General features: G+C 31.8%; 1 protein-coding gene across 6 annotated transcripts in view; it reads right to left on the bottom strand.

The window, feature by feature from the left end:
* Window positions 1-20,686, bottom strand: part of LOC125052035 (apoptosis-stimulating of p53 protein 2) — a 194,390-nt gene that overhangs the window by 7,199 nt on the left and 166,505 nt on the right. For all 6 annotated transcript variants that reach the window (XM_047652682.1, XM_047652683.1, XM_047652680.1 and 3 more), the window contains 2 exons: window positions 7,570-7,742; window positions 466-647 (listed from right to left, as the gene is read on the bottom strand). In XM_047652682.1, coding sequence (XP_047508638.1) covers window positions 466-647; window positions 7,570-7,742 — 355 coding nt within the window. The remainder of the gene's footprint in view (window positions 1-465; window positions 648-7,569; window positions 7,743-20,686) is intronic.

The raw sequence follows: 20,686 nt of genomic DNA, 5'->3' as shown, positions 1-20,686 counted from the left end.
GAACACACAAATAATTTCTTCAAAATCTGTAGAGTCATTTAGGAGTTTAATTGCGTATACATGGACAGAAGTTATATATATATAATATACCAGCTGTTTATTTTCTGTATAGAAAAATCACCTAGATACCACCGCCATCTGCCGGGCTGACTTGTGAATCTAAACCATCCCACCCAACGCATACAAAACTCATTCAAATCGGTCCAGCCGTTTAAGAGGAGTTCAGTGACACGTACAATCGTATTATATATATAAATATATATTGCTCTCAGTTTATTGAGATTACTATATGTCCGTACTAAAGAACCCCGTGACCTGATAACCGTAACCGTGAAGGCTTATTAATTTAATCCGAACAAACTAAATTATTGGGCAGACAGTAAAAGCATACATAACACGCCCGAGTGGTGGCGTAGTCTCTGACGACATCTTAACTTTTTCCAATATACATAGAGAAAGTATTACCTCTGCTGCGGCTGTCTGTGAGCAGCAGTTAGCTGTCTGTTGAGAGCCCGTTTCCTCAAAAGCCTTGCTTGGAGTTCAGACACCCTTCGATCGATGCTCCTCATCTCTTCTTGCCGGGCGCCTAGTGCTGCCCTCTGCGCTGATAACCTCCCATTCTGCTGTTCGTTCAGCTTGTTCCGATACTGTAATTAATAGTCATTTAACTTACTTATAAATATTGCTTTCTTTATATTACGTATGTAACATTTACTTGTTATTTTTAATATGATTTCAAATAATTGTCTTACGATTTTAACTTCATTTTACCAAATAATCGTTATTTTTATTCATAAATAAATCGTTATAGAACGTTTTTACCTTACTGTTACGTTATTAAGACTAAATTGAGTTCAAAAACGTGATTAAATCTCCAAATATAAGCAATATTGTGCGTAAATAAAGCGGCGTAAAGTAAATATTAGCAGGAAGTCAGTAAAAAATCCATTATCCTCGATCACCCCGTACATAGTTCATTTTATCGAAAAGCTATTATTTTACGATTTATCTGACCACCAATTCATTCTTGAGCGAAATCAATTCCATTCGAGCGACTTTTTCCATGTCAACGAATATACTGTAACATACCTTTCAATAATAATTTTTATTGTAGTTCTATCTTTGAAATACCGTATATTTTAATCTACGTTATTGAAATAGAGTTAGTGCATTTTGTGACATAAATAATGAAGTAATAGTGTTTGTAACGACATTTTTAAATTTTATACAGAAAGCAACTTTTATGAAGTATTTCAATATTTGCTAAATAAAATAACCAATATTGTGAGAAGGGTGTTTAGGGGATATTGGTTTATATTATATGTTTTTGATAATATATTTCGTCTTGGGACTTTTCTCCGAAGAACAGCACAGAAAATAGACTGTAATGCAATCCACATTCAAAAAAACGGAAGGTTTTTTATTACAATTACAAATTCTAACGAACAATTATATATTCAAATGCCATACAAACTTGCTTGACTAGATGAAATTAAACACACTCACAATTATTAAACCAACCGTGAAATAGTTGGAAAATTTAACAAAATTTTATTTACACTAATAAATCACACTCGGGAGGTCACATAAGTCCACTGTTGCAACTCTTACTGAATTGTCAAACAGTATTGGCACCTGGCTCCATCCCGTTATAGTAAGAGAGATGAAATAATTTTTTTGTTCTACGTTTTAGGGGAAAAAACGCGTTATTGACAAAAACGAAATGAGTCATCATAATGTAATGATAGTTAGTTCCCTTTATTCAAAATTGGGGTTTGTATACACAGTTTTTATTTAATTTATTAATAAATATAACACCTGTTTACATTTTATAAGTTACAAAATAATATTTAAAATTCCGACAAGTAATGTAGGTATAATAGTTTTTTTTCGATAGCTGATTGTTTTACTGACGCACGAAGGGTAGGAAAATTTCACCATTTTTAGAAATAAAAAAAATTGTGACCTAGACCTAGAATGTTGAAGCTTCTAGATCTGGGCATCTTGTATATGTATCTGTTTCGAGACCATTTGTTTTTTTTATAGGCAAATAGGTGATCGGTCTTATGTGCCTGACGCATGCTAAAGCCGGTAGGCCAACAGTGCTCATGGTGAGGTTTTAGAACTAACATCATTTTATGACATCAAAGGTTTTTTAGTGACTTAAATATTTAAAAGGCAGTCAGCTCTTTGACTATGCGTCCTGTGACGTGAAGATCAGACCGATTTAGACCGTCTCGTATCATTTATATAGGGCAGTGTGTCCAAGTTCATATTATTAAAAATGACTTAACCAAGAAACAAGAAACAAAAACATATATTTGAAAAATAATAGGTATATGAATGTTTAGAAGTATTCTCACATAATATGTGATGTGTGTTCAATATGCCGCTTTGGGTTCTGGCGCTAGTTTTTTTTAATTTCGGAATACATTTATTTATTTAAAATTGTTTCTTTTAAAAAAATTGTAAATACACTCAAAGTAGTTTCCCTGTTTATATCATAGATGCTGAATATAAAAATTTGTAAACAAACTCCTCCGGTACGGCTTCTTCGATTTTTCATTTATTTTTTCTTGTTGATATCAGTACATCTGATTATTATAGGTTGTAAATTATTATTTATACCCCTAAGTGATAAGGGGACCTACCTTGATTTTTTTATGTTAATTATTTAGGCATTTAAAAAAAACGAGCCCTTGATCTTCACCTTTCTACCCCCAACCCCCATTTTTAATAGGAATAAGGCAAGACAATATTTGCAGGGTCAGCTAGTGTTAAAGATATCTTTAAAAACAAAGTTAAAGAAATAGTACTTTAGATCTTAATTAAATCAGTGTATATTATCACTTTGTAATCAATGATTGGCAGTTAGAAGAACAGTAAAACGCGTTTACGAGGTATTCAAGTTTAAGATATTAAATATTTTACTGCGCGTGAAATACTGTTGCAATCTGTTCAAAATGTCTTAATTTGTTTTCACTTGACTTAAAACTAATTCGTTTGATCTAAATATAACAAAAATGTATAATATTTAATTGTTTTGTTCTGCTTTGGATTCTGCCACTAACATCGACCTTTATTCGCACTCCTCTACTGTTTCATTTAAAAATAATTAAAAAAAAAACTTTAGAGGTGTCAAGGGACACCCGGATGGAACGAAATTCCTTTCGATTAATTTATATGTTAATTGGTATGATAGATTTTCTCGACACCAATCTTACGACGAAAAAAAAAGCCAACATCACGAGGTGTTCCCAGGCGGTCACCCATCCAAGTACTGACCTCGCCCGACGTTGCTTAACTTCGGTGATCGGACGAGAACCGGTGTATTACAATAGCAAATAGCAAAAAAGTGTCGTGACAACTTTTCGTAAGAATTTTTTCCGTCTAGCCCCCTTTCACAACGCGCGATTCGTTCCAACAACTATTAATGTCCTAATCCCTATATCTTTCTTCTTTATTTTAGCTACCAGTATGTTTGTCGTTCTCCGGATTTATAAATTTTGTGCTGTCATGTTTTGTTTTGCTTTGCTCTGTATCATATTTGTTATCAGTGAAACTTTTTGTGGATACATCCAATGTGTTTATTATATGTTTTATTTTTACTTTTATTGTATAGAGATGTATCTGTTTTGTTTCCCAAATAAATTAATAAATAAATCTAAAAAAAAATAGTAATATTGGAGTCGATCCAGCTGTGTAAGAGTGGTAGAGGAGCTGCTGCAGCTGAAACGTCTCGTTTCGGAGGCCAAGGCACTTTTTGGAACGTAGAGTAAGTGTAATATTGAAGTAACATTAGTAGTTAATATTGACGGAGAATTTTTGCCAGTTCTTCTCGGAGCTTCTTTAAATCTTTTTTACTGACATCATACATTGTGTTATCTATACGCTTAAATGATATATGATTTCTGATCATAAAGGCTAGGAAATTTGTGAATTCTAAAAAGCTGTCTAGCCCAATGGCTACGAGCGTTTCAAATTTTTGTTTGACCCTTTTTTAATGGAAAAAGGGTCGACCCTAAATCCCGGTGAGCACTTATTTCCATGTATACTTGTTAATATGGTAAAGGAAAGCATGACCGTCCAAGAACCAATTGACAAGTTAACAGGCGGAAGTCTGCTCACCGACTCACCTAAAGAATTTAAGTATGAACGCAGTCCAATGAAATATTGTGCGGTCTCATATTTCTTTCAATAAATTTAAAAGTAATGTAATGAGGCAATAAATAGGACCAATAGAACATTCAACAAAGCCTGTGACGCATTTTGTTCTATTTCCACGAAGTAACTGGAATTTATTGTTCGATCCGCTTAAGGAGGGCTTCGCAACATTTTTGTAAACCCTTTCGGTATTAGGAGTATCAAGTAAAATCAAATCAAAGTTTATTTAATCTGTCTATCAATCTTATGTAGTTATGCACACTTATAAATGTCTATATTAAAAAAAGAAGGATTAGTAATAATATCAATGTTGGCGACAACAACAATACAGCGTTTTCCATAGATATGGTAAAATTTTATTTACGCATACTATTCAAAAGCTTGTGTTCCATTTTTAAAATTGAAATACGCTTTCGCTGTTATAATTTTTCTTACACTAATAAATTGGTGAACAATTTAATTACACAAGTATTTAGTGAACAATTTATGTTGCTATTCAATTTATTCGTAAATTGGAATCTTTTCAGTCATTTTATTGTAAACATAACAAGAAAAGTAACGAAACAGTAAGCCATTTATTTACTAAACTAAACAGCATCAATACCAGGTTACATATTTCTTTATATATAAAATATAAGACGCAAAAATTGTATGTAATGTTGAGAAACCCTGACAAGCTTCACTTCGCCGGCGTAAATTGGACTTTTCAAATACTTATATTTCTAGCTTACGTAATAACTGTATGTTATTTCCCTTATTTGACAATCATTTCTCATAAAGTATTTATTGTCCGATTAGAGAAACAACAACAATTCTGAATACAATTTCGTGAACAACGTTACATATAGAAACTATTTCTATATAAAAAAGGTTTACCAAAATGTATAATTTGTCATTTTCAAAAGGTTATTTAGAGTTAATAGAAAAATCTTTGGATTATTTCAAGAGATTTATTGTAAGTCTACCATTATCTATTTTAGACGTCTCATCTACACTTGAATAAATGAGTCAACAACTTTCATGATTCGGTAATGACTACTTAAATTTGATAACAAAATTGCTTCCGTTTCCACTAAAAAAATTCTTACACCTCCAGAACACCTTTAAAGTTCCATTTTTAAAATGATTCTAATACTTATTTGTCAAATTTACTTAAAGTCAAACCAGTTTCCGTTTATGACAGTTATGCTCATGTTACATGCTATTGTTACATGTAATATTTCTGAATGTTCTTTAGTCTTTTTGTAAGGAGTATTAGAACTTATATTATAATTGCTGCTACATAAAATACGTCAAATAATGCGAAATGTTTCCACACCACTATTTATTGCTTGACTTTATTTTTTATTATAAACTTCTTATACTCTTATAAGACGAAATAGAACACAGTTTTAGTTGCATATATGACTTTTTTCCTAACGTTTCCACAAAAAATATTTTGTAAGAACTGTTAGTCTTCAATTTTACATCTACATTATTAATAAACTGGCATGTGTTTGAGTTTGAGTTTGAGTAAGTGACGTGAGATGTCAGATGGCATTATCAGAATATCAAATGCCTACAATTCTTGGGCGTAATTGAGTGTCGAATTTTAGTTTCTATAAACAATCTCACACGAGCGTTTACGCGGTTATTGTTTATCAGGATGCCAAATTGTAAAATTACTCATTTACGAGTGATTTGAAAGCGGAATCCTCAGTTTGAGTTACAGAATCGCTGTATGTTAACAACGGATTGGATTTTGATATACGGGAGGATTAAGTGCTAAGGTGTCTGTATGAAAAAAAACTAGATAAATTTAGTTGAAATTCTACGTTTTCAATATTATAGATTGACTACAGTTGAACTCTAGGTATTAAGAGCACGGGATGACAGAATGCCCCCAACCTACTTGGCTAGTGGCGAGTGTGAATATTCGGCGCGAACTATGCGATGTCATTGTTGTGGTACTGTGGTGTGCTCATCTATCTAATTGTGATAATCGTCATACGATTAAGTAAAGTGCGGTAAGCACAGTGTCCTCCTATTTACGAGAATACATTATTAAAAATAAAATTTCAATTCTTCAGTGCCAACCGCCGGTATTGCGAATGTCGTAAACGTTCGTTCAATTTAGAAAAATAAAATATTCAATTTTATTCACTTTATTCATTTCCTCTTTCCTTCAATTAAATGTTTATCTCAAATGCTAAAGCTTTTTAATCTAATGGACGGCACCGCCTGAAGCAGCGATTAAACACTTTATCGTACATGAAACTGACTTGTATGTACTGAATTTATATATTTCAATTGTAAATGGCTGTATAATACAGGTATGAATATGTAATTAAACAATTATAAACCGAGTTATTTAAGATATCATAACAGTTATTTGGTGCGCTTTTTAAAATTCGTACGATGAAGGAAAACATCGTTAGAAAACTGCATATTAGGCCCCATAATCAGCGGCGTGTATCAAGAGCATAAGTATGATCTTGCTTCTTAAGGAAGAAAAATTATCAAGATCAACAGATACAGAATTCTGAGGCAAATGCTAAGGGTCTCAGAACTACTAGTTTAATTAATTACGGCACATTAAAAATCCTATTCCTTAACGAAGGCTCGTAGAAACGATTGTGTTATTTGTATGGTAGACGAATAACGTCTAAGCGATAACTAAAATTGTTATACAATATATCTACTGCATTTTATATAATTTTTATACCTACTGACATACATAAGCGATTCTGATACCTGCATTAATGTGACTTAGTATAACTAAGACAGCTTAACTTATTGCTTAGGAAAGATACTATGTTTTTCTTAGTTCAATTTTTTATTAAGACCTTAGAAGACAGCCCAAGCTATATTTGTTTCCATACAGGCTAAGCCGCGGGCACCAATTTTTAATATTCTTTGGTAAAATTGAAATTAAATGAAGCCAGACTTCCAGGGAAAGCATATTGAAATCAATATTTTATAAAGCTCAAGCACCACAATATAAAGTTGCCTTGAGCTTCAACTATACTTCGATATTTGAATTATATAATCTGTATTATACTCAGAATACTTCATAAAGACTTAATGGTTACTTAAGCCATTCCGTAAATGAGTTCACTATAGGCTGTTTAGTCTCTTACTGCTTAGTTTAATCAGTCGTTAACACATAATTTTGTATGGAGAGTACCGCTGTATGGCAAACCGAGTAAGAATTTATGTAAACTGACCGAAGGATTGTCAACCTTAAGTTCGTGTTTTCGAATTCGGCTGGCACATGGATCTAATTGTCCTACAATTGTTCGGTAGAAACCGACCCAAAAAATCACGTGTCTCAGGAATAGAAGCTGATCATCAAGAACATCGGAGACTCATGAAGTATAAAGTCGATATTTGATAAGTGTTACGGGTAATTGTCATAGTACTTACCATAAGCTCTCTTCTCAGTTTGTCCAGCTCATGGGCTGAGGGAGGTGCAGGTTGTACTCTTCCTCTTCTAAGTTCCTCCAGCTGCCGCGTCAGCTCCTCCACCTTGGCCACCGCCACAGACAACTCTTTTTCCTTTTCATTGAAGAGGGCTCGTATTGACTCTAAGTCGCTGGCTGTAAAAATATTTGAAGGAGTTAAGAGAGGAATAAAATTTTAACAAAGCTAACGTGTTATAAGGAGAATACTTAAATTTAAGAGTGACAATAAAATGAAAAGCAAATAAATCAAGTACATCAGTTTTATATGCTGGCTAAGAATTATATAGATTAGTCGAGAGAGTATTATGTATTATTTAAACACATATTTAATTATATAATCTTCTTCATGATTTCAGTATGGGATGAAACAAACTAGAAACTCTTGCTAACTTTTTTAAAGATGATAATAATAAAATAAGAAATGGTTATTAAAATCGCACAACTTATCTCTATCTTCATTAATAGTTTTAAGATTGAACTCTATTTAGTTGCAGTATTAATTACAAGGTTTCAACTTTCAAGTTGCTCTCAATAACGAAGTGTCGGAGATAAACTTATTCTAGGGTTAAATAACCTCTTTGCTTATAATCTTATTTTATAAAATTCTAAAGAATGTATTCCATTTGAATGTCCACGTAATGAAAACCAAAAAAATCTTTCCTGGATAGAAATTATAATAATATATTTTGAGTAGTTTATAAATTAATGTCCGGTTGGCGTATCAAAAACGTGTTAAAAAGTACGTAGAGCGATGAACTTTACGGGTTTATATGATTAGCGTTTTAGTTGTACAACATACAAATAATCATTTAGCAAGTAAACCAACAATAGCATTCAACTGTCTTTGAGAGGAATGTTGTTTATTCTGTTTTCAATTTAAAACTGTTACTTATTTATCAAAAAAAAAACAGAGCACCACAATTATTACGGCAACCAATTGTTTTAAGCAGAAGATTTACCTAAATGCTTCAAAGAAAACACGAAACTTACACAGCAATGTATCTACACCTTTACGATTACACAATATAAAATTATATAGGAATAAAAAACGAAGCATATAAACTATAGAGATCTTCTAAATTTACAACCTAAAGGCTTGTTTATATTCAAGCTAATTCAGTTCCCATACAAATATAGCCTATATAGCTCGCTCGTTATTGAGAGCTCTGTAGGGCTATTCATGGACAAACAGAGGAAGCCAATACAAAACAGGTTCGATTACGTCAAGTAAATGATAGTGAAGATGTCTGGTATGTCTTAATTAAGATATTGTACAGTATTTAACAAACACAAATCAGTATTTGTGTTTGTTAACTTTTCCCAGTGGAAAAGTATATAGTTAGGCTTATAACAATCTTAATCTCTCGGTATTAATGGAAATAATTAAATGTGTTTAAGAGTGCAAAGGAGTTCCATGTTTAAATTATTTATATATTGTGTGTGAAGTGGAAGCTGGGTTTCTAAGACATATTACCAACACGTTTAAAAGAAGATTTGACTGTTGTACTACTAAAAACCGCTATTGGATAGGAGTAAAGTTAATAAAGCAGTAAAATGACTGCAATTGTCTTTGATCGAGCTTTATTTGATTAATCAATTGCCTATACAGTAATAGATCACGTCACAATTACCTGTATAAAATGGATTTTTAGTATAATTCAACAAGAAATAACTTAGTAATTGTTCGTTATGTTGTTTAACCTTATACGTAACTTGGTACTGGATTACTACATCTATATTCTATATATATACATACATATATATATATTATATCTGTTTATTTGATAACATTGTCAAGGCTTAGAAGGAAAGAGCAAGGATAGAAAACCTTCGGTGCTAGCAAGTATATTTGCCATAAAGTGTCCTAATAAAGTATAGGCTGTATTATAGATTTAAAAAATCAAATTTAAAATATTTCCTTTACTTTTATTGCTATGGATAAACCAATATTAAATTCCATTGCGATAGCACTCAATCGCGTTATACTAAAATTGCTCTAGGCAGTCTGCAAATTGCGAAAGGAAAGTAAGTAAAAATTCATAACATTAAAAATTCAAAGACTACCTTCAACATGTACTGTATTTTCAATGCTTGAATACAAAATCAGTTAAAACGGTAATTCAGCACCAGATTACTCGCTATATGCAATTGCTATTTTTAGTAATGAAAACAATTTTATCTTTCCTCAAAAACAAAGAAACTTTTATAAACTAGCTTCTAAACCCATAAAGTATGTACATAAATTTTATTATATTTGTATAAATCATTAATAGGCAATAAATTATGGAGTAAACGCCCGAAAACTGCAATAGAGACAGTTAAAGTTTTTAAATATAAAATCATAAACAATATCAAACAATCATTAGTTGACAGAGCTCGTATTTTTTTCTGGCAATAATTGTAAGTACTCTTCTTGGTTTTAAAAATTAAAATGACATATTAAGCGACTTTATTATATTGAGCACATACAAATGACTTTACAATATACGCCTTTAAACTTCCAACTCAGACTTTGTTTCCGCAAAACTTCTATAGCAATTACGTATGCAATTAACAATTTGTTAGCAAATTAGAACTTTAGTAATTAGCTTAGAATTTCTGTCAAAATAGTTGAAAGCATTTAAATAACTGTTTTAACCCCAAATTATTTATTTATGTATACGTTCTAAAACAATTTATGAAAAAATACAAGAAAATATGACATCACAAATTTAACACACATACACATCAATCTATATCTATATATATGAAAATGAAACCCGTTTTCCGTTGTCACGACAACATGAAAACGGCTTGACCGATTTGTCTGATTTTTTTTTATAATATACCTTGAAGTACGAGGATGGTTCTTACGGAGAAAAATTAAAAAAAATTGAGTGAAAAAGTCTAAAAACAACACTTTTCTATTTTCCCATACAAAATATTCGTAATAATACTTAAAAGTCATTATTATATAGAAATTTGTTGTCTTATCAACTTTCTTTTTTTTATCTTACTAGCTAGACCGGTGTCCCGAATAGCAGAATAAGTATTAAAAAAAATAAAGAATCGACTGTTAGGCGGTACGATGTTCGCCAGGCCAGCTAGTTATAATATAAGAACACTAGCTGACCCGGCAAACGTCGTTTTGCCAGGTATACGTATATTATTTCTGAGAACATTTTTTTAGTTCAATAAAAATTACTATTTACTATAGTAAGGGGTTGATCGTAGAGGGGTGAAAATTTGGGGTTGTATGTATTTTTGTATTCTGTATCATAAAAAAAAAAACAAAAAAAATATCTAAAAAAAAAAAAATGGAGTGGACACCGCTTATCACTTAGGGGTTTGAAAGATAGGTAGTAGCCGATTCTCAAACTTACTATATATGCATAAAAAATTTGATAAGAATCGGTCGAGCCGTTTCGGAGGAGTATGGGAACAAACATTGTGACATGAGAATTTTATATATTAGATAAGTAATCTATCAAAGGAAAAAATTAAACAAACAACCACAAAATAATAACTAAAAATTAATAATAACTAAAACTAAAAGGATAAAATTCTTAAAGTATTCCTCATTTACAACAGTTACTTTAAGGTTTTACTAAAGATAACGTTTAATGACACAGTAATAAATTTGTGAGATTGCTCAAGCCAGCTTTGATACGGATAAGTCTTTCTTTAAGTATTTTTCAATTGGAACCATTACTTTCTGAGATTACAGAGTTCAACTAAGACTACTTTTGATTCTGCTTTATAAAAAAACAGATACTGAAAACCTATAATATGAATAGACATATATTAATGAAAAACGTTGACATGCGTGCATGGCGTCACTGAAATCGTAAAGTAAAAGAAACACTAATTTAGAAATCAAGACATTTTTTAATGATTAAGTTCCTAGGTAGTTAGTCTGAAATAGATTTAACAGAAATATAGATAGTATTGTCTTTTATTGACATAACCTTTACACATTTAAAGAAAAAACTTTTTAACCGGATTAAAGTTATGTATTATTATAAATTTACAATTATTTAACACAATTTCGGTTAAAAAGTTTTTTCTTTAGAAATATAGATGGTTTACAAAACTCATGGCATGCTTGAGACTGCAAAAACCCTGCAGACAATAATAAATGGTCTACGCGTAAACGATTAAAATGACTAATGACACGTCCGATAGGCATTTACGCATATTTTTTGCCTTTCAGGGGAAGTTGTTCAGCTTTGTTTACACTATAATGGTGCTTATGACCCGAAAATGCTTGTTTTGGAAAAGAGAATGTTTGGTAAGAATGAAATGGCCTTCAAATCGATTAATGGTCCTTCGATTACAGAATAAAAGCGACAAAAATTTAATTACAGAAGAGAATATTTTATACATATACATTGAACTAACTTTATTTTGATCATGATTAAAGATGTTTTCATTGCAGGGTTTCCATTAAACTGCATTATTTATCTGACTTTAAGAAACCAGAAGGAAAGGCTAACGATATATTGTATTTTTGTATGTTCATTGATACACAATAAATACAAAATTTGACGACGGAATGAAATTGACGGCTCATTGGTCTAGTGGTTAGTACCCCTGAATGCGAATCCATGTGTTCCGGGTTCGATCACCGGCTGAGACAAACATCGATGTGATGAGCATTTAGTGTTGTGCTTAGGTCTTGGGTGTTTAAATATGTATTTATATGTGTATCTATCTATAATATGTATGTATTTACGTTGCCTAGTACCCATAACACAAGCTTCACCAGCTTAGCATGAGACTAGGTCAATTGGTGTAAATTGTCCAATCATAAAAAAAAAAATCCCAAGACCCCATTTTAATCGATTTAATAAGTTACAAGACATAAAATAGAACTACACGTTAAACATACGTGAGCTAGAAAGTTAAAATAAAGAAAAAGAAATATTCAGTTCCACAATGTGAAAAACGGAATATCTAGAACATTGATTTTCCGAGTGGAGTTGAGCGTGACCGTGTCGTGTCATTTAAAGGCTGGTACGCTCTTTCCTGTCATACTGCTGTTGGACTCGAATTGACTGAAATTTTGTGATTGATCAATATCAGTTAATCAATATGCTTTAACGAATCTAACTTCCACACATAAATACAGTGTTGTATGATGATTTTGCTATTTTAAAAGAGTACCGAGAGTTTTTTACGACAACTTTTTCTCTCGGCCTACACTCTCTGTCTTCTTTGCCGATGAGTAGGGATTAATAATTTAATGACGTGGAATAAGTGATACATGTATCTTATGGTTCATAATAAACATATTTTTTAATTTATTTTTATTTTCATAGCGTATAATTCATAGGTTCATGTGTGCCTTTGCCAGGACAGGGCTTAATACTATTAGTTTAATGCCTTACTATATCTTAATATGTATATTTCAAATTTAAGATTACAAAAAATGAAAACGCCATTTTATTTATAGAATGTTATTTTTTTCTTTAAAGAATGTCAAAATTATAACTATATTAAGATGATGGATTTATAACATTTTCTTGGATCACTTAAAAGCAATCTAGATAACGCGACTTGGTATTCTAAAATAACTATCCGAGTTTTATTTTTATCATCTGGATCGTTTTCGAAACAGAGATTTTCTTTAAGTAATTGGATATTTCGAGAATTCGCTTCAAAATCCTTCCCAAATTGTCTACGTATTCTCAGATTTGAAGTAATCAAAAGAGATTGGAAATACACGATGAGTGTAAAATCTCCTACGACGAACCTCCTAATGAATGAGTACTTTATTATACACATTTTATACGTTATCATTTGAAGTTTAATTGTGTATTGCGTTCATGTTATTAAACTTACATCCTATCTGAATTTCCCGTTTTAGAGGTATAACAATATGATAGCGAATTTCCTTGAATTATTGGATTTATTTTTTTCCTTTTTATTTATTTACGAATCTCGAAATCGGTGAGGCGAATAAAATGATAAGCTGAACAGTATGGCTATTAAAAATAAATGATTTTAAAATAATAAAAAAAAATCGTATTTCGTTATTGAAAATCTGAGAGTTTCAGATATTGAACATCTAGAATTCCCAATAAATCCTGTTACAAAACAGATACGTGAAATTTCCGATGAGTGAACCGTACGTTTGACATTTGAATGTCAATAGCATATTACTATTTAGAATAGACAAAACGTATATCTGGCGGTACTGAATCAGTAGTAATATAATATTTGTTTTAATATATATACGGCTTGACAAATTTTATTTCAAAAATGATTTCCTAATTTAGTTCTATCAAAATTAACGAATCTTTGACCAATTGACTCATGCAGACGGTAATAGGTACTCACATAGCTAGGGAAATATTTACATTCTACAATTAACCCTAGCATTCTAGCCAAAAGCTAGTTTGCATTAAATGCTAACTATGAAAACATCGCATACGAAATATATTCTAATTATACTATTGTTTCTAAATCCAAGAGCAGTGATAAAATCGTGGTAAAAACCTAAAAGATTCTTCTTTCTCTGTGTGCGTCAATAGCACTTTCTCGAAACTCAGTTGAAACACAGTATCTGAAGATAAGATCCGTCTGATGCGCCACTTTTATGGATGTATTTACCTTACTGTGCACTATTAGTGTTAGTGAATGTAAACAAGTCTATGTCGAATAATTTCTTTTCGGAACTGACAACTTTTAATTTCAATTTCACGTAGCTTTATTTTATTCAACCACATCACAAGCACTCGCAATACCGGCGAACGAAATCAAATGAATTTCGCCTCGAGTGTAAAAATCAAATTCAGCCGTGAGATTTTTGACCCATGCCCCATAGCACTCGAACAATTGAATTGTTTTGGAATGACTCGTTTTTCAATTCGCCACCGGTTCGAGTTCAATTATTAGAGTAATTGATAATCGAATGTTAACATATGAATCATCTACGTGGCTCAGATTGTAGCTGCAGGAATTGCACGGTATTTTAGAGGTCTTTTTTCTAAGTCAGTATTGTTTACAATTTCGACAATTATTTTAAACTTCTGAAGAAAATACATTTAGGATAATAATATGCGTTTAAGTTTTACACATTTTAAAGTTTGGTTAACCTAAAATAATACCTACCTTAATTGTAATTCTGGTAAATTAACCCATTTAATCTGGAATATCTTTTTATGAAAATAAAATTTAATATGTTGCATACAGAATTTAATATTAGAAATCTACAGAAGATCGTAATTATATTTCTTTTACCCTAACTCTACTGGGTTTCGTATTTAATATCTACGATTGATACCAAGTATTGAAAAAACCAGTCTATAGGAGATATGAATAGTTCAAGTGTCATAGACAGACGCTCAGAATGGTCTAGATATTAATTGGGATGAAACTCTGGGCAACTGGGATATGAAAGTGATAGCTGATAACCAATACGAACTTGAAAGTCAATTGGAAACTGCACTCGTTATAACTTCGGAAAATCGTTTTCGTCTGCGTTTAATATTATCTTTCGAACTCATCACATAAAAGGAATATGATTCTGATCCATGATAATAGAGGTCCATAATAGTTTAGTAGAGTTTCGATAAATAAGATTTATGGGAAATAATCAATGGCAGATAACAGACAAAAATTACGTTAGCCGAATTGGATTTCGGCAAGACTGAGATTCTAAAAACTAACACAGACACAGCGCACACACACTCATTTACATAATCAAACATTCTCACATACTTAATATGACTACTTTCACTTTACCACGCAAAAAGTTTAAAAAATAAAGTTTTACCACGGAATAATTGTTAACTCGGCACAACACGGACCCTAGCTAGCGATAGATACATTTTGTCACAACCATATTTCTGTCATAAATAAAGTTTTTTTTATTATTATAGGTACAATGGTGTGGCGTTGTTTAATTACATACTATATGTTCCCAATGCTTTATAAATAAAAGTATATATAAGTAGATATAAATAGCGTCATTGTTGTTTATTAAGTCACAGTTGAAAAGGAATTTAAATAACCCTGAAAAACGTGTTTTAACACAAGCACGAGATTACTAGCTGGAAATACTTGGAATCAAAGTAAAAAATCATTTTATCATATAGGTAACATAATTTACACTTATGACTCGTCAGTATAATGCTTCTAATTTTACATTTACTGTCAGTTCTCAAATCAAGGGCGTAGAACGGGAGAGAAGAACTGGCAATAAACTCTCCGCCACTCTTTTTAATCGCCATTTTTTTTGTTTTTCAAAATGTTTCTAAGTAGCTGCAACCATTACACCATGTCCCATGTGACATTTTAAGTAATTAATAATAATAACATAAATTAAAAACAAAGATTTGTCCTCTATCAGCAGGAGACATGGTGAAATAGGAGCACGCACTTACATTCTCGTGGGAACAACACGCAAACACATAGTCGAAATAACCAAAAGAGATATAGAGTCAGTATAAATAAAACGGGTTTAATATACAGCATACAAGACCCTTAATAGATTTTTAGAAGTTCGTCACAATTTGTCACACTTGTACCTACGTTTAATACACTAATAAAATTCTTTATTTCGTCAGGGGAAAGTTAATTAAGTTTCTTTAATTTGGGCCTTCGTAAATAAGGTATATTGATCAATTGTGACGACACTGCCAGGTGTTCTTTATGAGGCTCACGGAATGAACTCTGAAAATTTTTACGTACCTAGATAATAATTTCCAGGAGTCATAACAACTTTTACGCAAGGTTTTGTTGGATTTGTTTCTTGTTTGCAACAAGACTCGCGGTAATTATTTTTCATATTTTTCAACCAGTATGTGATCAGTCTACCTGTTTCCCAACCACCACACCTCCATATATTTGATCTTTGCTCAGAAGTTGTGAATGTGTAATTTAGTGTTGCCCAAAACCGGTCTTGGTCTTGTTCTTGCATTTTCGCAAGACCAAGACCCGCCTTATTGTAGCAAGACCAAGACTGAAACCTGTAAGACTTGAGCAAGACAAGACTTAATCCTGAAAGACTCTTGCGACTTGCAGTTAAGACAAACTGAGATTTGGGCGTTTTTAAGTAGGTATTTGGTTTCAATCCCGATTTTGAGAGACGTTCCCCACTGTAATTTATATGTGTAATATTTATAATTCAGATAGGTACATATACTTGTACTTGTAGTGAACTATCGTGGAAACAAAATATTGATCGTCATATTGAAGCCATTGGCAACACCTACTCATTCAATAACAACTTAACTTAATACAAAATGTAGTTCAAGGTCGTAATTTATACGTATTTATAACTCATCGGGTTTCGGAAATCTGACGGGTTCCTTATATTCTCTCTTAAAACTACGTATGTAATATATAACAAACACAAAATGAAGGATGCTATCTAAAGTGAATGAACATTATGGTTAAGTCTTAAATAAAGTATCGCTATTTACACTTTTGTCCTGAGCACTTTACGTAAATTGTATAGACGTACTTTACATTACGTGAAGATAACCTTAATCATGTTTTGTAAAGCTAAAATGAATTAAATTTAATAATCACATTCCTTTTTCTTGACCCCTCTGTGTTAGCTTGACGTTTGCTGGTAAATATTATAATTACTCTACATAAAAAATAAGGCAAGCTTATTAGTTAAATTTAAGTTACTTAATGTACAGCGAAAATTCAATTTGAGAGAGATAAATATTAGCAGTAGTGAACAAGTCTACGTAATAGACTGTATGATTTATATGGGTAGTTCTTATATAAGAGGTTTTTCGTCTATGGAGGAGACGGCCAAGGAGAAAAGTTGGAGTTTTTCCATTATATATATATATATTATGACTTTTGGCCCGTTTATGTAACTACTCACGTAAGGGCAAGTTACTTAAAACATATTTTGTCACTTTTTAGAGGGCCAGGGTAAATACATCAGACAGGGTAGAGACATTAAGATCAGGGTAGATACGAATTTGACCAGGGGAGATAATTAGAAGCAATAAAACAAAGAATACAATTGAAATAATCAACTTTTATCAAAGATTGTTCTTGAAATTTATAATCAGGCAACATTTTTTATCATATTTATTATAAATCAGACTAAATGCGCCGTTTTTAGGCGTTTCTTTGGATGTCGACGGTTGTTGAATATTCTTTATTTGGTGCTTGTGATCTTATGAAGTTATTATTTGTTCAATGTCAAATGGAGTCTCGTTTTCGGACTCTGAATCGGGGCCGTAAACATCCTCGACTCGGAGACGAGTTTTTTTATTAGATGACTATGTCATGGTACCAAGCTTAAAATGATCGCAATGTATATCTTCACTGCAAAAGCAGCTTAAAGACTTCATTTTCAATGTTGTCGGATCTTCAATGTTCCATGACACCTGATGGACGCGCAAAGTACCAGCAAAAGTCTTTATGTGTGTTTTACCACTAGCAAGCAAAGCGTCTTTGTCTGAAATATCTTTGTCATTTATAACGAAAACATTAATGCTAGGATAGTTTTTCTGAATAGCATCTGACAAATCCCTCAGACAGGCTATATCTTTATTATTATCTTTGCCATAGCTACTAATAGGTCGGCTGATCTTTTGCAAACAGCACCGACACCATCTGGAACACCCTTACCGTGTCCAGCTTCATGGTAATTCCAGGTAGTCTCTAAGAGCTGGGTAAAGTTTTATTAAATGAGTGACAAGAAAATAAAACATGTATTTGTTGCGATATTGTGTTACGGGTCCATCGCTTCAAAAAATAAGGATCTCTACTTCTGGTGGCAAGCTGTTCAAAATTGGCTGTAAGTATGTCCATATAGCTGGAGGCGAATGTAACAAATATTGTGACATCGAACAATAGTATGTTGTCTTTACTTCACCTGATGCCTCTTCTATCGTGTAAGTTACAACTGTGTGCAGACATCTGTTGACGTGCACCTCCAAAATGGAATGCTTGAGTTCTTCTGCGTATTTTGTTTATAGTCACTAAGGTCCACGTGAATCACAGTTTTTCTTACTATCAAATTTGTCTTATTAATTTTAAAAGCAGAATGTTGGTGGACTATATTCAGTTCATGGTGAAGAAAATACTCCAAGTTGTCTTCTAACTGCATAATCAAATCACGTAGATAAATCTGAATAACCTTTTTCAATTATTTAGTCACCTTTCTGGTCTTATTCGTTTTAGGATCAGTTATATTGGTAGTCTTGGATTGCCACTTTCTGCATAAAGTTTGATTACTAATATCAAATTCTTTGTATTGAAGTCCTTTATTTTTATAAATTATACGAAGAAGATTTTGATGGTTTAAAATTGATGTAACTTTGGCTTGGAATAGTGCCGTAAGAATCATATCCATATTGGCGTGTGTAAAACACAGACAATAAATAGGTGGCACAATTACTATAGTAATCTTACCAGGGGAAAGACGCAAGGGGAAAGACGTTTTCATAACATAATACATTATTTTGGTTTATCCAAGAAAGTTTTCAACTTATAATAAAGCAAGCTTTGACTATTACAGTATTACTAAATTAGGACAGGAATTGCAAATAAATAAAATGATAATTATAACTTTTATTACTTACCAGTGGAGAGACACAATGACCTTGCGAAACCATTGCATCGCACGTTCACGTCACAACAACTGGCAAATGGCGTCGATCTAACCGCTTCTGTGCTTAGTATTGCTAACTTCACGTTGTTAAATGTCAATGAGCGAGTTCGGGAATGTGGCCATCTTATATTTTATACTGTAGCAGGGGTGCGAATATTGCCAGGGTAGATACACAAAAAAAGCGGGACAACAATTAAGTTTAAAAAATTATTGAAAATAAGCAAATATTTTTCAATTTTTCTTTAATAATATTTAAGTATATTTAATTAAGTTTGTGGTAAACATACTTTGGTTTAGCAAATAATACAAATATTGTATGTATTGTATGCTAGTTAAGCTAAAACCGGTAAGGGGACAGGCCAGGGTAGAGACTTTTTTAGACTATATAACGAGTTTTACAAAAATATGCTTTAATGAGACATTTAATTATAATGTTATTTAATAAAGGACATTAAAGTGATGTGATTCATTGCACAAAATAGCAACGTATAGATTAAAAAACCACTTTTAAATAGATTGCCACCATAGTTACCTCTTATAAGAGAATCACCCATATATATTACATTTACATGTAATTATGACGTTAAGTATACAACGAAAATAACATCCATTTGCGGTCAGTGTTCCGCACTGACCGCAAATGCTCAAAAAACATTAAACTGTCTAAATTAAAGGGTCACTATAAGTAATTATGTATAAACTATAAACATACGTTATATAAACAATATTTTTCCACATTTAGTATAAATAAAGCAAAATAGAAGACAAAAAAAAATTAAAATAAATAACTGATAAGGCTTTCCGTGCGATTATTCAGTTATGAATAAGTTATAACTTCGACATTAACAATTAACTTCAATTTGATAACTTTAGTTGCTGAGTTTATAACGCTTAAATGTTAAGTATGAGTTTAAACAGTAGTTAATAGTTGGGAGAGTAAATCTGTGAATTAATGGCTTAACCCCGCAAGAGGACGGTGGTTTAGTTAAATATAGTCATATCTTTTAGCTAATGATAATGCTGACAGGGTTTTAATAATCCCAAATGTTATTTTAATTGCCGATACAATTTTCTCATTAGTCCTATGAGTATATTTAAACGGTAATGGTTGCTCTAGGCTGTTCCTGCCCTCTGAGGTATTTTAATGTTTGCAACGAATTTGGGAATGCGATTTTAATTAATAGATAAAGTAACTAAAGCGCAAGGTCTGTCTATATAAGAAAAATCATACGCTTAATAAAGCGTAGAGGTGGGCGGGGAACGCCAATATTTGGCCGGTTCATTTAGAATATATATTTTAATGCAGTAGATAGTATCCAAATGCACAAGAAATTTGCTTTTTATTATATAGATAATTATAACCAATAGCAGACCAATCATAATGATAAAATATTAAGAGCAAATTTTTGCATAGAATGGTGTACAAAAAATCATCAATATAATAATGTGTGTGACTAGTGATTACCTCACTATCAAAGTCATAATAGATCATGGTTAATTATATCCT

Source organism: Pieris napi, chromosome 8, assembly GCF_905475465.1.
Source record: "Pieris napi chromosome 8, ilPieNapi1.2, whole genome shotgun sequence".
NCBI lineage: Eukaryota > Metazoa > Arthropoda > Insecta > Lepidoptera > Pieridae > Pieris > Pieris napi.
Note: the sequence above shows the minus strand (reverse complement) of the source record. Positions and strands in the feature narration are given on the sequence as shown.